The sequence below is a fragment of the Aplysia californica genome, unplaced genomic scaffold (assembly GCF_000002075.1).
Source record: "Aplysia californica isolate F4 #8 unplaced genomic scaffold, AplCal3.0 scaffold00273, whole genome shotgun sequence".
Taxonomy (NCBI): domain Eukaryota; kingdom Metazoa; phylum Mollusca; class Gastropoda; order Aplysiida; family Aplysiidae; genus Aplysia; species Aplysia californica.
In genome coordinates, this window is record NW_004797543.1 from 576,684 (window position 1) to 591,683 (window position 15,000).

Sequence of the window (15,000 nt, forward strand, 5' to 3'; positions counted from 1 at the left end):
TGTGTGTGTGTGTGCGTGTGTGAAAGTGTATGGGTTATTTAAGAGGCGTGGCCTCTGAATTTCACGTCCGTCTTCGATAGGACCGAGCCAAATGGGTTGAGAGCCTGAAAATCTCCACAAAATGATCAATGTCCAAGAGTGCTCACTCAGCCTAGGATTTGAACCAGGGCAGCACACTCCATAGCCCAGCATTATACCAACTGAGCTAACGGAGCGCCCAACTTGACTGTGCTGAAAACCGACGACAAAGTGGAAGAAGACGATAAAGATATTTAAGGCAAATGTATTATGCATAAGGCACTAAAGATGGTTTGCTGCAGAAAAAAAGGTCACAGTTTCTTCCAACAGGACAGGGCTGTGGACCAACAGGAAAGGCTTGCGGCGAAGTTGAGCAGTTGAGTGGAGAGAGCAGGTCGTTCGGTGCGTTGAGATCTTTACCGGACAGTCATTGGAGTTTCTTTTTGGTCATTGATCACTTCCACATTTTGATACTCAGATTCTGAAGAACAAAAGCAAAGAAAAAAAAACGTTCACAAAAAACACAATTTGAGACTTAGAGCATGAGATCTTGGCAAGTTAAACTGCAACAAAGAAAATATCATGAATTTGGTGTGCTGAAATTCACTTCCTGAGGGATAACACTGTGTTCTATTAGTACAATTGCAGAATGTAAGAAAGAGTTGACAAAAAATTGTTTTTTAAAGTTTTAGTTTTAGTAAGTGTTTTACAGCCCTTACAATACAATAAGGTCATATCAGTGCTGAAGGATAGATGTGTTACAGGAGAGTAACATAGAAAAGAAGGAGGAGAGATAAGGACGACAGATGATAGATAGGAAAGAAGGAGCAACCACACCAGAGCAGACACCAACCACCCACATTTTTTATGTTGGATGTAGGTAATTGAGGTTTCAAAGAAAGAAAAAACCCTCTTCATTAGTTATTTAAAATGTAAACAGTTTCATAACGATGCGGTGTGGATTTCCAATTGTTTAGAAAAATAAAATATAAAATATTCTCAGTTTTATCTAGAGAAAGACCCAGATAGCCATAACTGACAACTGTTCTAGTCGGTCACTAGGTGTACATTTCCTGTTGACGGGCACAAGACCATAAAGGGACACAAATGAAAAGATCAGTAGGATGGAGTTCTTTAAACAGAAAAGCATGTGTTGAAGTTTCATAATTTAGGTGTTCATTTTTAAAACGTAATATCTAAAAATAATTATTTATCCAGTTGAAATTGTCTAAGACGGCTATCCATTGTAGAGGACAAAAGTGGACGACTTAGACTGGTGGATGTCTTACTCAGTGTCATTATCATGTTAAAAAATACAAATGAGGGGGGAGGGAGGTTGTACAGGTGATTATCATACATTACATACAAGTGGCCATAACACCGGGGGCCCATTGGCACTACTGGCTGGGTCAGGTCGGTTTGCTAGTCAGATTGAGGGCACAAAGCGGCAATTGTGGCGCAAACAGATCGCCTGATTCGTTGCCTCAAAAACATTCATGTTTGTATTCAGGCGACCAGTTGGGTGGTCGACCCGACCCAACCTGACCCGATCCCATCCGCAATGGGCACCCAGCAATAGAGCAGGTGTGACTATACTTGGTCACTTTTCTGGAAACCTCTAGAACTAGATCTTCAGGGAACACTGTACGTGTATTTGCTCCTTGTCTAGCACACACATATCAAATACCCATCTCCCCCCCCCCCTGGGGGTGGTGCCACTGACTGAAGTGTCTTTAGGCCATTCCCAAAGGGGGGGGGGGGCATTTCTCGTTATTATGAACAGTAGAATTGTAAATGGGCTGATTCAACAATGTCACGCTCATAACCGGGAACTGCTGCTTTTTCTTTCCTCATCTTTACTTTCGTCATTTTCCTCTACTTTTTTGTATGTTTGTCACACTCTTGTGACCCGCTATTTCCGGGGTGCCTTGAAAGTCGAAACAGACTTTGTGCTGTTGAAGCTAGAGAGGTGAGCAGAGTAAGCCTTATTCCCTGTAAAGACTTCTCTGTTGACAACCACCCCTTGGCGCTCATATGACCTTATGCAGTTGCAAGCGCCGTAAAACCTCTACTATTAAAAAACACCCATCGTTGAAATACGAGTACCTTATATCTCAGTGATAAGTCTTTACTTCAACATGTCAAGAAGTAGTCGGTGTGAAGAAATGGGAGCTCAGGGGATGAATTAGCCAACACCCATTGGATTGCTGAGGATTAGGAGACAACTGGAGGCAGAAGCGAAGGCAAGTAAAATTAAGAGCTGTAAGCTGTTCATTATCTACCCACATATTTTGCTTTTCTCCTGAGCTGGATCTTCAGTGTTTTACTTGATTCAGTACGGTATGTGTAGACCTCAATTTAACTACTCGTAAATAAAATAGTTATCTTGGGTAGCTTACAAGGCTATATACTGAATATTACACAAAAAAACCTGTCAGTCACCAATACTCAAAGCTGAAAGTAAGAAATATCACTTTCTTTATTCTATCAAAATTGACATATAAAACACAGCTTGCCAAAATGTTTCTCGACATTTTACTTTTGAAGAAAAATCGTTCCAAGCTCTCTGACAGCCTATCAACTAGTTGTGTTCATTCGCCTTTCTCCCTTACTTAAATGAAGAAGTTATACTTAGTGGAAGAAAACTGAGTGGAGAAGAAAGGACTTTCACAGTCTCCTGGCTATGTCATCAAGTAGCAAGTTAGAGCTTATGGCAAGCCAAGGCAATAGCGGCTCCATCTTGGATGGGACAGACCAAGAGATATTGTTGTTGTTGTTGTTTTTGTTGTTGTTGTTGTTGTTGTTGTTTTTGATGATGATATCGATCCAGAAACAGCTAGGCTCTCGCCCTTCTGTCCTAAGCGATGTAGTGATAAGTGCAGGTTTGCTGCAGTTTCTGAAATGTTCGACCAGGAGATAAAACAGAGTGGAAAGAAGTGCAAGGAGAGGAGAAGACAAGAGTGCTCACAAAGCATCCACAAAACCTGTTCATCCAGCAAAAGATGCGTTGTTATTGGCAAAATGGAATGTATTCTTACGCTCATAAGATAATTGGCTAGTTCAGTTTTGGCCGGTTTGGAGTTTTAGGCTCTGAAATGAAGAGCAGAGTCAGCTTGGTAACTTAGTTCATTTGGACAAAAGAATAATCCAAATATTAAAACAATTAAGAGGATCAAAATTTAGACGTTTGACAGAGTCAATTGATTGAAAGAAACAGTTTTTTTCCCATTTTCTCAAAGTGGCTACAAATGACTTACGCATTTCTCTTATGAGCGTAACGAATAATATATCCAAGAAGACCTACATGGTTAAATAATAATCTGGGTCTTCCTCCCGGGGAGGGGTCTCGTTAATGTCCTCTTCACTCTCTTCAATATAGTCATAGACCTTCTCCTGTTGCTCAGTTATCTTTTTCTGTATCCCTTCCATCAGTGCATCAAAGATGAAAATGTACTGAGTCTGAAAATAAAATCAAGGTTGTCAGTCAGATCAAAATATAACTATTAACTCTGTTTTGCCTGGAAAAGTATCCCGCCTGTGATTATCGAAGGCCTGTAAGAAAAGTTTTGTGAAAATGGGCATGACTGAAAATGAAATAACCCTCTTTATTATCTGGTGTGAAAAAGGCAATGCTCTCTATTCGAAGTTGCAGAAGTAAAGGTTGTACATGCACGACAAAACTTATGCATTTGGGACGTCACATCTGATAAGGCGACCCTTATGGCGGAGATGTCAAAGAGGGGGATTTGTCAGGGAACTCGTCGATGTGTATGGAGAAAACGTTCAGAGGAAAAAAGCTGGTGAACTGCAGATGCAGTTTGCTCTATTAATGCAGGACAGAGGAATTTGGAAGACAAGTAGTTGAACACAAGCAGATGATATGTGAGAAATAGCCACTCTTATTTGTGGATATAGGAGGTATAAAATTGGCTAGATTTGTTATGCTTCTTGATCTTCCGGTATCATTCTTGCAATTGTTTAGGAGCAGCTTAGATACATGTACCTTAAGGCTTAAGGTATCAGTTTGATGGATACTTAAACCTAACCTAAGTTTGGACTGTGAACCTCACCTCCGTCTGCACCATACCGGGACAGTTCTCCCTCATCTTCATGACGTAGCTGAACACGTCGATGTTCTCATCTAGACTGTGCTTGTCCACGTACTGGGTCAAATAGTCCAGGGCGATAAAAGTACCAGTGTGACCCACACCAGCGCTGTGAACATCGTAACATAGGGCAGGGTATTCATAACATAGGAGAGGGTATTCATAACATAGAACAGGGTATTCATAACATAGAACAGGATATTCATAACATAGAATAGGGTATTCATGAAAAAGAAAGACAATCTCTGCATAGAGAAACCTCTATCAGGGCCAACCAGGGCTGAGGGGGATAAAACATCCCTGCAGAAAGATCGAAATACTCTATACAAATTTCACCCCATTTGGGATTTAAACTGCGGTCTCCTGCATGCGACAGTGAAGTATTTAAGCGCTACAACACAGATGCGAGAGTCATATCCGATCTGATTATGTGGATTAAGTATGTAGATTCCTTAATTGACCAACATGCTTCTGTTTTAGTCATGTGAGACAGCGTCTACCAACCTGCAATGGACGACAAATGGCCAAAAATTCGTAAGCGTGGCTTCCTGTCGCACAATTTGGACGAAGCCTACCACATCATCTATTGTCAAGTCGGCCTTGGCGTCAGTCCAGCCTTGCAGGGTAAAGTGGGTCAGCTGGCGTGTGTCTGAACCCTGAAATATATAATATTTATTATATGGACACATCACTGTCAGGAAAAAGGAATCGTGGACTAGTCTCAATTCACAATAACTTTTAAGGAAGGCATTATTAATGAGTTTTAATTCCTTGCACTAGGGTTTTCAGTTGTATAACCTCTGTACCCAATTTTTTAAACTATTCTTGCTATGACAAGAAATAAAAGAGAGACAAACTTAGCTTCAATAACTTTCTAAATCTTGTGTGAAGTAGTTTGTGGCCACTGGTCATAATAACAGCAATATAACTATTGTAAGAAACAGAATAGTATAGGAAAAAAACGAGGAGCATACAACCCCTGTAGCCTTTACCAACCACTGGGACCTTATAAATACATGATGTCACATCACCTGTTTTTATATATATATATATATATATATATATATATATATATATATATATATATATATATATATATATATATATATATATATATATATAATATATATATATTATAATATATATATATATATATTATATATAAAAATAATATATATAACATATTATATCATATAATATATATATATATAAATAATATATATAACATATATATGTGTGTGTGTGTGTGTGTGTGTATGTATAATATACATATAAATCTATATAATTTTACCTACAGTTTAACTCGGATAGGTCGGACACAGATTACTCGAAATCACGCATCCATAGAACTGTTCCTGCGGTCCCGTTTGTTTGTTTTTTGTTGTCTTTCAAGTTTTCTCAAATTTCAAATTCAAGTCAATTGGCATAGACCTAAACTATCTGACATAGGACAATGGCTGAAAAAAGAAAAATGTGTGTTCCAAGCCAATCTTTGTTGTTTCCCTTGATTCTCTGACACAGCCGATGCTATAACACTGTTCACGTAATCCTCTAACTACCAAGGCCGTTTCCGATAAATTCAAGCTATCTGTGTTATACAGTATATCATCCCAAGTTGGCCCTGACAGACAGAGTCAGAAGCGCACCTCATATATGATCTAAGTTGTGACAATAGGGGCGTAATACACCTATATAAAAGAAACAAAAAACCACAGTGCATACCTACAAACAAGTAACTTACCATGGAGATCTGGAATTTACGTATGATGTATTTGTTGAACATAGAGAAATGAATCATCTTCACCCCAACACCTCCATACTCAACAGATTCGCCGAGGGTCTCAGGCCAGTACGATCCCCCTTTTCCCTGAAAGGTTTCAGATGTGGAGAAAGGTATGAACTGGTCATGCACTGTGACCAGATAAACTCACTGTAGCCTGAGACACAAAGTCACTGATAGTGTATAACTAAAAGCAACAATCGAGCTTAAAGTAAAGTTGCACCCCCATCCCTATTTTCCCATTTCGAAAGTACTCGAAAAGACCTAGTATACAAACCAATGATCACGTGGGTCATATTGGTGTTGCAGTTATGTTTAACAGAGGAACAGGAAACGGTGTGCTGTGATCATCTTGATGTGGGAAGGCATGGCCGTTATACTTTACTTTGGCCACCATTGTTTTATTCCAAAAAGTGTACCCGGTACATTCTTTGGGAAGGTCAAATCATCCCTGACATTATTTAATACTGTACTATGTCATTTTTAAAAATCAAGTATTCTGAGGAGTTTGGTGAGGTTTTTGATTGATCATGGTCCCTTAAACCAAAATCTGCATTACTTCCATGCTATTTTATTACATATACTTCTAAAGTCTTCTCAGCCAAAAATATGGGTCGAACTATCAACACAGCTAGAGCTTCGTGTAACAACTGCAGGAACTGTGAGCAGAAAAATCCTTGCCCGTCAGTTGACCACCACTTCCAAGGTCCTGACCACAATAGTACCATTGATCTGTTGCTTGAGGGCATTGATTTGGTCAAATCCCAACCAAACAAAACCATATTCCTAGAGAATCCACGCAGATGTGGAACATAGGCTCTCTCCAAATACACACTGACTTCAACATTTATCAGCCACATTTCAAAGACTTGAAACCTACTACATAAAGGTAACCTCATCCCTAACACACGCGCGCACACACACACACACACACACACACACACACACACACACACACACACACGCACATACATGCACATGCACACACACACACACACACACACACACACACACATTCTTTTCTAGACCTCATCTAAGTCTCCATACTATGTTTCCTAATGTATAACGATGGTGATGAAGATGATGATGATGATGATGATGATGATGATGATGATGATGATGATGATGATGAGGATGATGATGATGCAGGTGCTAGTTGATTATTATTTTCATATTTTATACACACTTACCTTCCAACCTTTCATTTGGTCTGAGAGCATGACGATAACCTTACACTTTTGTTCCCACACCATCCTCCAGAAGTCTGGCACAATAGAAGGCATGGGGTCCTGGGCAGCGATGTATTCCCGCACAGAGTTGTAGCCCTGCACACACACAGACAAACATATTATAATAGATAAATCTTATCCAAGTCAATACTTATCCAGATACAGCTTCAGATTCATTGAAGTATCAACATTCGGTTAAAATTGTTACAGAGTCTGAAGTTGTGCAAAGTTTTGGTTTATTCTGAGTGAGAACAATTACATCCCAGGATTAAGACATTAATAACAAGAAAAATGACTTTTGTTGTAGCCCTAAAAAGACTCAAACAAACGCATTTTAAAAGCAGTCCTAACTAAGACTAATGAAGAATATGTAATTAAATATTTAATTCTCTATCGGCTCTCTCCCTCCAAGCCTTCTATTAGTCCTATAATTTTAATGTTGAACTTTTGTGTCTCTGTATTAAAGCTTCAGACAAACTGTAGTTTGCAACAACTCAGCAAAACAACAAATAAATGTACTGCTCCAGTCAAACAAAGGAAGTAAATAATCTGTTTTATTTCACTCAGAACTTTATCTTAATACAACATGTTTGAATCGTCTAAAAATCAGTTCGTAATTCAAGAAGAGAAATAAGACAAACACAGGTTCCTGCGACTCATCAAACTATACAACATACTTGATGTTCATTTTTTCTTTATGTTTGTTTTAGTGAGATTTTATGGCGCTCCAAACTGCATAAGGTCATATAAACGCCAAGGGGTGAATATCAACAGAGAAGTCCAAACGAGGAATCAGGCTTACTCTGCTCACCTCTCTAGCCTCAACAGCACAATGTCTGCTTCAACTATCAAGACATCCCAGAAATATCAGTTCACAAGAGTGTGACAAACATACTAGAGGAATATCATTCAGTAGCGACAAGACTACACGCATGTGCCATCATTCGTATCTGTTCTTTGTGTCCATTATTATTCTTTCCCTTATTTGCCAATCATATTCATCCGCTCTATTTCTGTTCTGTTTCTGTTCCAGTCACGCATCGTCTGACATATGTCTTCATTGGGCTAATCATTAAAGTCCTCGTCAAGTCGCAAAGAGTGTTGGTATTTATTTATGAAGACATAAAAGACACATCGTGACCCCTATCTCCTGCCCTGCCCCAGGCTGTGCGGTGGAGTGGGCTGCATCTACGCCGACCGAGGTGCTGACGTGCCTCAATGACATCCACGCCACCACAGCCCATGCAGCACGAGCGAACACACCGACTGCGGCAGCCAAGGCTGAGAAAGTGTCACATCCGGAACGAGCGAGGCGTGGTCATACTTTACCCAACGGTGGGCCGACTACAAACAAGCGACTCGCCTCACAGGTGCAGACATCGTCTTCCAGCTTCTCGAGTGCTGCGATGAGTCGCTATGGAAAGACCTCAAAAAGACATTCGGCACCCTAGCCTCCGACGAAGAGGACACTGTCCTAAAGAACATCAAGAGCCTGGCGGTGCGCCAGGAAAACATCATGGTAGCACGGGTACAGCTTCATCAAATGAAGCAAGACCGGGCTGAGCCTGTCAGAGCCTTCGCTGCCCGCCTCAGGGGCCAGGCCGAGGTTTGCAACTTCAAGATAAAATGCCCTAGGTGCCCTCCAGATGCCCACGAACCCAGCGTGGACTATAGCGATGTGAAGATTCGTGACGTCCTCATTCGAGGTCTGATTGATGAGGAGATCCGACTCGACATCTTAGGCGAGTCAAAACAGGACATGTCCCTTGAGGATGCACTCTGCTACGTGGAGGCGAAAGAGAGTGGCAAGAGGTCAGCCAGTCGCCTCGTTGAAGGCTGTTCCTGCACCACGTCAGCGGCCACAAGCCCCTACAAGCAGAGTAAGAAAATCGGCACACAGGGCGAATTTGACCACTGCAAGGGCCAAGCGTTCCCCTGCAATTACTGCGGCAAGCTGGACCATGGGAATGGTAGACAGAAACGTATCAAGAAGTGTCCGGCATTTGGTGAAAGATGCACCGAGTGTGGCCTATCCAATCATTTCGCCAATGTCTGCCGACAATCGTCACGGAACCACAACCCCACCAATGCCCTGGATGACTCTGTTGCCGCCTTTGACAGTCTATGCGGTGCAGATTCGGCCACACCGGTGTCTAATGCGCTCTCTGTATCCCTAGATCATCACGTATGCAGGGCATGGGAGAAGCGAGCATCCGACCCTCAACCTTTGGTGGACGTCACCATCCAGGCAGTGCCTTCCGATGCCCAATCTCTCGGCTTTCCGCCACCTCTGAGAAACAGCACCTCTCCCGTCAAGTACCAAGCTATGGCAGACACCGGGTGCCAGTCGTGCTTGGCGGGCGTAGCACTCTTGACTAGGATGAGCCTCACTCGCCGTCACCTCCTCCCTGTCAACATGAAGATGACATCCGCTAATCGTGGGGCCATTGACATCATCGGAGCCCTTCCCCTTCGTATTTCTGGTACGTCTCCGTCCAACATCAAGCTGGCGACCCACCAGATGGTGTACTTCACCACATCCACTGATCGGATGTTCCTAAGCAAGCAAGCTTGTGTGGCTTTAATAATGATCCCTCCTAGCTTTCAGACCATTGGCGCCACCAGTGCAGCCATCACTTCGAAGGACAAGCCGGCTTGCGGGTGCTCACACCGCCAACCACCTCTGCACTAACAACCTCCCTCCCGCTTCCTGCCACAGAAGAGAACAGAGAGGGCTTGGAGCAGTGGCTCCTAGATCAATACAGGTCCAGTACATTCAACGTGTGAGAACATCAACCACTACCAATGATATCTGGCCCACCCATCCACCTCATGGTGGACCCTGACGCCCGTCCCGTGGCCAACCACACCCCCATCCCGGTCACTGTCCATTGGCTGGACGGACGAGGTCAAAGCCGGCCTAAATCACGATGTGCGACTGGGGGTCATAGAGCCTGTCCCTGTCGGCGCCCCAGTCGCCTGGTGCCACAAGATGGTGATCTGTCCGAAGAAGTCGGGTAAACCAAGGCGCACGTTTGACCTCCAACCGCTTAAGGGGGAGGGGGGGGGGGTACACCCCCAAAGTCAAAATTCGGCTCAAAATTATGGAATTTGAGTTGTAGGCATTTGTAGCTTCCTCAGCCTCTCCTACAACTATTTTATTGCATAAGAACCACCAAAAACCGTATTTTTCCCCATACCGGGCATGTTTGTAACAGCCATTTCATCATAAAGTCAGTATTTTATTTTTCTTTATCGGCCATTTTCTCAAAACGCTACTTTTCTCTATACTTTTTTGAATAACTCCACTATTTTTCTTCCAATCTTCATTAAATTTTTACAGAATGAAGAAAAGAGGTAATACCAAAAATTTGACTGTTGAATTTTTTATATATGAAATAGATTTTTGTTGGTGGTGTCTGGAGTGTGGATTTTCATGGATTTTTCGCAAATTTGAATGCTACCTCAGGAAAACATTCATTAAAAATTTCCTAATTCGTTTACGAAAAAACAATAATAAAACGTTTAGATCTAATGTTTGTGAACACGCATGCAAAAAACAATCAATTTCCATGAGCGATAAGTGCAGTATTCATTACGTAAGACATGTCAACAAAATCCAATATGGCCGCCGTATCCATGGAAACGAAACTTGTCTCAAATTTGATTCCGGATTTTAAGACTCCTTACTATGCTTGTTATATATTTGAAATTTGGCAAAATTCGTTCCAGTAATAACCGAGATAGCCTTCAGGTGTAACCCCCCCCCCCCTTAACTGACAGGCAACGCAGGAGACACAGCACACTCGGTCTCCCTTCCACCAGGCCCGCAAACTGCCACCTCAAACGAGGAAATTTGTTTTTGACGCGTGGAATGGCTACCATAGCATCACTCTTGCTGAAGAGGATAGACATTTGACGACGTTTATCACCCCATGGGGTCGCTACAGCTATCTCGTGGCCCCTCAAGGCTACATATCGTCCAAGGATGGATACAGCCGCCGCTTCGATGAGATCGTTGCCGACTTCCCCCCACAAAACCAAATGCATTGACGACACCCTTATGAGGTCAAACTCCATTGAGGAAACCTTTTTCCAGGCCGTCAAGTGGCTTGACTTATGTGGCACCAATGGCATCACACTCAACCCATCCAAATTAAAATTCGCCAAAACTACCATCGAGTATGCAGGTTTCGAAATAATTCCCTCCACCGTGCGCCCATGTGCCCGCTACCTGGAGGCCATTCGACATTTCCCCACACCTCAGAACATCACCGACGCCAGGAGCTAGTTCGGTCTCATCAATCAGGTATCCTATACCTTCTCTTCCGCTGAACGCATGCTCCCATTCAGGGAAGCCCTGAAGCCGGGAAAACGCTTCGAATGGACAGAAGAGCTCGACCGTCTGTTTGAATGGTCAAAGGAGGCCATCATCAATGAAACCCATCAAGGAGTTGAAATATTTGACAAGAATAAACCAACTTGTCTAGCCACAGACCGGAGCAATGATGGCATAGGCTTCTGGCTGTTCCAGAAAAATTGCACATGTCCTTCGGAAAACCCAGTTTGCTGCAAAACTGGGTGGAAGATTACCCTGGTCGGGAGTCGATTCACATCACGAGCCGAGTCCCGCTATGCGCCCATAGAAAGTGAAGCCCTGGCCTGGCCGTGGTTGATGCACTAACACGTCATTTCATCTTGGGTTGTTCCGACCTGATCGTAGCGGTGGACCACAAGCCTCTTTTGAAGATGTTTGGGGACCGGTTTCTCGACGATACCCCCAATCCCTGCCTCAGGAACCTCCTAATCCCTGGTCTACGCCATGCTGCAGTAGATGCCGTCTCCCACAGACCCGTGGGCAGCCCTAACACTCTCAGGCTTCCTCATGGTGCCGCTCCTGTTCTGCTCCTTGATGACCTTCCCTTGACACCTGAACTGCCACACGACTTTCTTTCTGCCATCTGCACCCAGGAACTGGAAGACACCAACCAGATATGCTCCCAACCTGACCACGCTCCAACTGAGGTGGTCAAGTCAGTGACCTGGGACGAGATTCGACTTGCAACAGCCAGCGACTCCACAATGACCGCTTTGAGTAACACCATTGAGGATGGGTTCCCTGAAGACAAGGCTTCTCTGTCCCCTGATCTCCGCCCATTCCATCAATTCCGGGAATTCCTCACGACATTTGATAGTATCATCCTGTACCACGACCGGATAGTCTTCCCCCAATCGCTCGGTGAGCGAGTCCTCCAGTCCTTACACTCTGCTCACCAGGGTGTGTCCCAAATGTGCTCCCAAGCTGAGGCCTCGTTCTTCTGGACCGGTATGACCCCGGTCATCACTGTAGTGCGGGCCAGCTGTCAGTCATGCAACCGCATGGCACCTTCCAAGCCGAGTGCACCTCCCACCCCTCCAATAGCACCGGCATACCCGTTCCAATGCATTTTGGCGGATTATTTCCATCATCGAGGCCACAACTACCTAGTTGCAGTCGACAAGTACAGTAACTGGCCTATCGTTGAAGCCTCCCATGGATCTGCCGGCCTCGTTGCTGCATTGCGTCGCATCTTCGTCACCTAAGGCATCAGTGATGAACTGACATCGGACGAAGGCCAGGAGTTCACGTCCCTGGCAACCTCCACCTTCCTTTGCAACTGGGGTGTCCACCACAGGATCTCTTCAGTCGCCTTTCCCCATTCTAATTGCCTCGCTGAAGTTGGAGTAACGACAGTGAAATGGTTGATCACTGACAACAGGGTGCACAAGGATCTTTAAACACTGACGAGTTCCAGCGCGCAATGCTGCAATACAGGAACACTCCTGACCGTGACATTCACCTATCCCCAACGACGTGTATCTTCGGACGTCCCGTACGGGACTTCATTCCCATCCACCAATGGAAGTATCAGCTTCACAGTACCTGGCATGAAACCCTTCTGTCACGAGGAGGCACTGAGGAACCGGCACAAGCAAACCGCTGAGCGCTTCTCTGAACACACTCGCATCTTACCTCCAGTTGTCGTCGGTAACTGTGTGCGCATACAGAACCAACCTGGAGCCCACCCGACCAAATGGGTGAAGACGGGCCTTGTGGTGGAAGTACGTCAATTCGACCAGTACGTCGTTCGAGTGGATGGATCTGGCCGCGTTACCCTTCGCAACAGAAAGTTCCTCCGCAAATATATGCCTGTGGTCCCGCGCTCCTCACTGACGATGATCCCAGGTGGCACCTCACCACCACTGCCAGCGCCTCAAAATAGTCACACCCCCGAGCATGTCAAGCCCAGCTTGACCTCGCCGGCCTCCCCTTGCCCGGATATACCCCAACCAGCTGGCGTTCAGGACCCCCCCCCCCCAAGCACACAATCCACCGATGCCTACTGTTCCCGAATCTGGGCAAGAATCAGCACCTGATTCATGCCCCGCTATCGAAACGGTGGTTCTACAATCTCAGGCTCAAGCCAACCCGCGTGCTCTACGTGCGCTCCAGCCGCACAATGTCCCTGGACTACAAGAGCAAGATATTCCCATAAGCGTGAGCACGCCTCATGGCGGCCCTCGGCGATCAGCAAGACTATTGGCCAGACAGAGCCCCAAGCCAATTAACTCTAAATCCAAGTCTGATCCTGACACTCAACGACCAATCATTTGCTTTCTTAGTTTCTTTTCATAGGTCCAAGCAGACATTGCCATTGTTCCTATCTTTCGTTATGTTCCTTGTTATATCACCAGTATTCCTTGACAATACATCAGTATTTCTGTTCCACTCCAATACTTGGGGGGGGGGGGCGTAGAGGAATATCATTCAGTAGCGAAAAGACTACATCCGCTTTATTTCTGTTCTGTTTCTGTCCCAGTCACGCATCGTCTGACGCATGTCTTCATTGTGCTTGATCATTAAAATCTTCGTCAAGTCACAAAGAGTGTTGGCATTTATTTACATACAATAGACATGGAGTGAAAACGACGATAGTAAGGATAATGAAAGAAAACACAGCAGTTCCCCCTATGTTGTTCCGGCACAGTATGAGCATGACATTGATAAATCAGCCTATTAAGGCTACAATTCTACTGTGCATAAAAACATGTTAATACCCCCCTTTTGGAACGGCCTAAAGACATTTCAGTCAGTGGCACTGCCCTGGGGGGGGGGGGGGGTGTTCATTATTTCAAAATGTTGACAAACGTCAACTTTGAACGACAGCGACCAAGTAAACCACTGACCTGTATGTAGTTGGCCTTAAACACGTCCATTGTCTCATTGTCCCTGGGCAGTTTCCCGCCAACGTTGGCGCCTGGGTAGAAATACATGTTCTGTCAACTTAATGCTTCAATAGCACATTATTTTTAAAATCGTGTAGGTGTTTTTACGCCCCCATTAACGCAATGTAATAACAACAATGACAATGGCAATGACATTCTTTATTCATCTCGCAGGGATAAAATAGTCTTGGTTGTTTACAATGGCAGTGGATATTACAAAGGTTAGGTGTACCCACCCATACATACAAGGCAGGACCTTTAAAACTTTGTAAATACACGTATCACGTGCTGAAACAACCTTTTCCGTAAAACATTCTCCCCCCCCCCTCTCTCTCTCTCTCTCTCTCTCTATCTATCTCTCTCTCTATCTATCTATCTATCTATCTATCTCTCCCCCCCCTCTCTCTCTCTCTCTCTCTCTCTCTCTCTCTCTCTCTCTCTCTCTCTCTCTCTCTCTCTCTCTCTCTCTCTCTCTCTGTCTCTCTCTCTCTCACTCTCTCTGTGTCTGTCCCTCTCAATCTTAGACTAAGTAGGAGTTGGGCTTCTGACCCTGCCTGCTGGGGCCAACCTGGGCTGAGAGTGTATTTTTTCTTGGACTCTT

General features: G+C 44.3%; 1 protein-coding gene across 1 annotated transcript in view; it reads right to left on the reverse strand.

Moving 5' to 3' along the window:
• Positions 1–6: 6 nt before the first annotated feature.
• Positions 7–15,000, reverse strand: part of LOC101848596 (receptor-type tyrosine-protein phosphatase O) — a 34,892-nt gene continuing 19,898 nt past the window's right edge. Inside the window, exons 8-14 of the mRNA XM_005101197.3 lie at positions 14,361–14,431; positions 7,095–7,229; positions 5,866–5,991; positions 4,629–4,780; positions 4,089–4,233; positions 3,323–3,477; positions 7–499 (exon numbers count right to left, since the gene is read on the reverse strand). Of these exons, the coding sequence (XP_005101254.1) occupies positions 493–499; positions 3,323–3,477; positions 4,089–4,233; positions 4,629–4,780; positions 5,866–5,991; positions 7,095–7,229; positions 14,361–14,431 (791 nt within the window). The 3' untranslated portion in view covers positions 7–492. The remainder of the gene's footprint in view (positions 500–3,322; positions 3,478–4,088; positions 4,234–4,628; positions 4,781–5,865; positions 5,992–7,094; positions 7,230–14,360; positions 14,432–15,000) is intronic.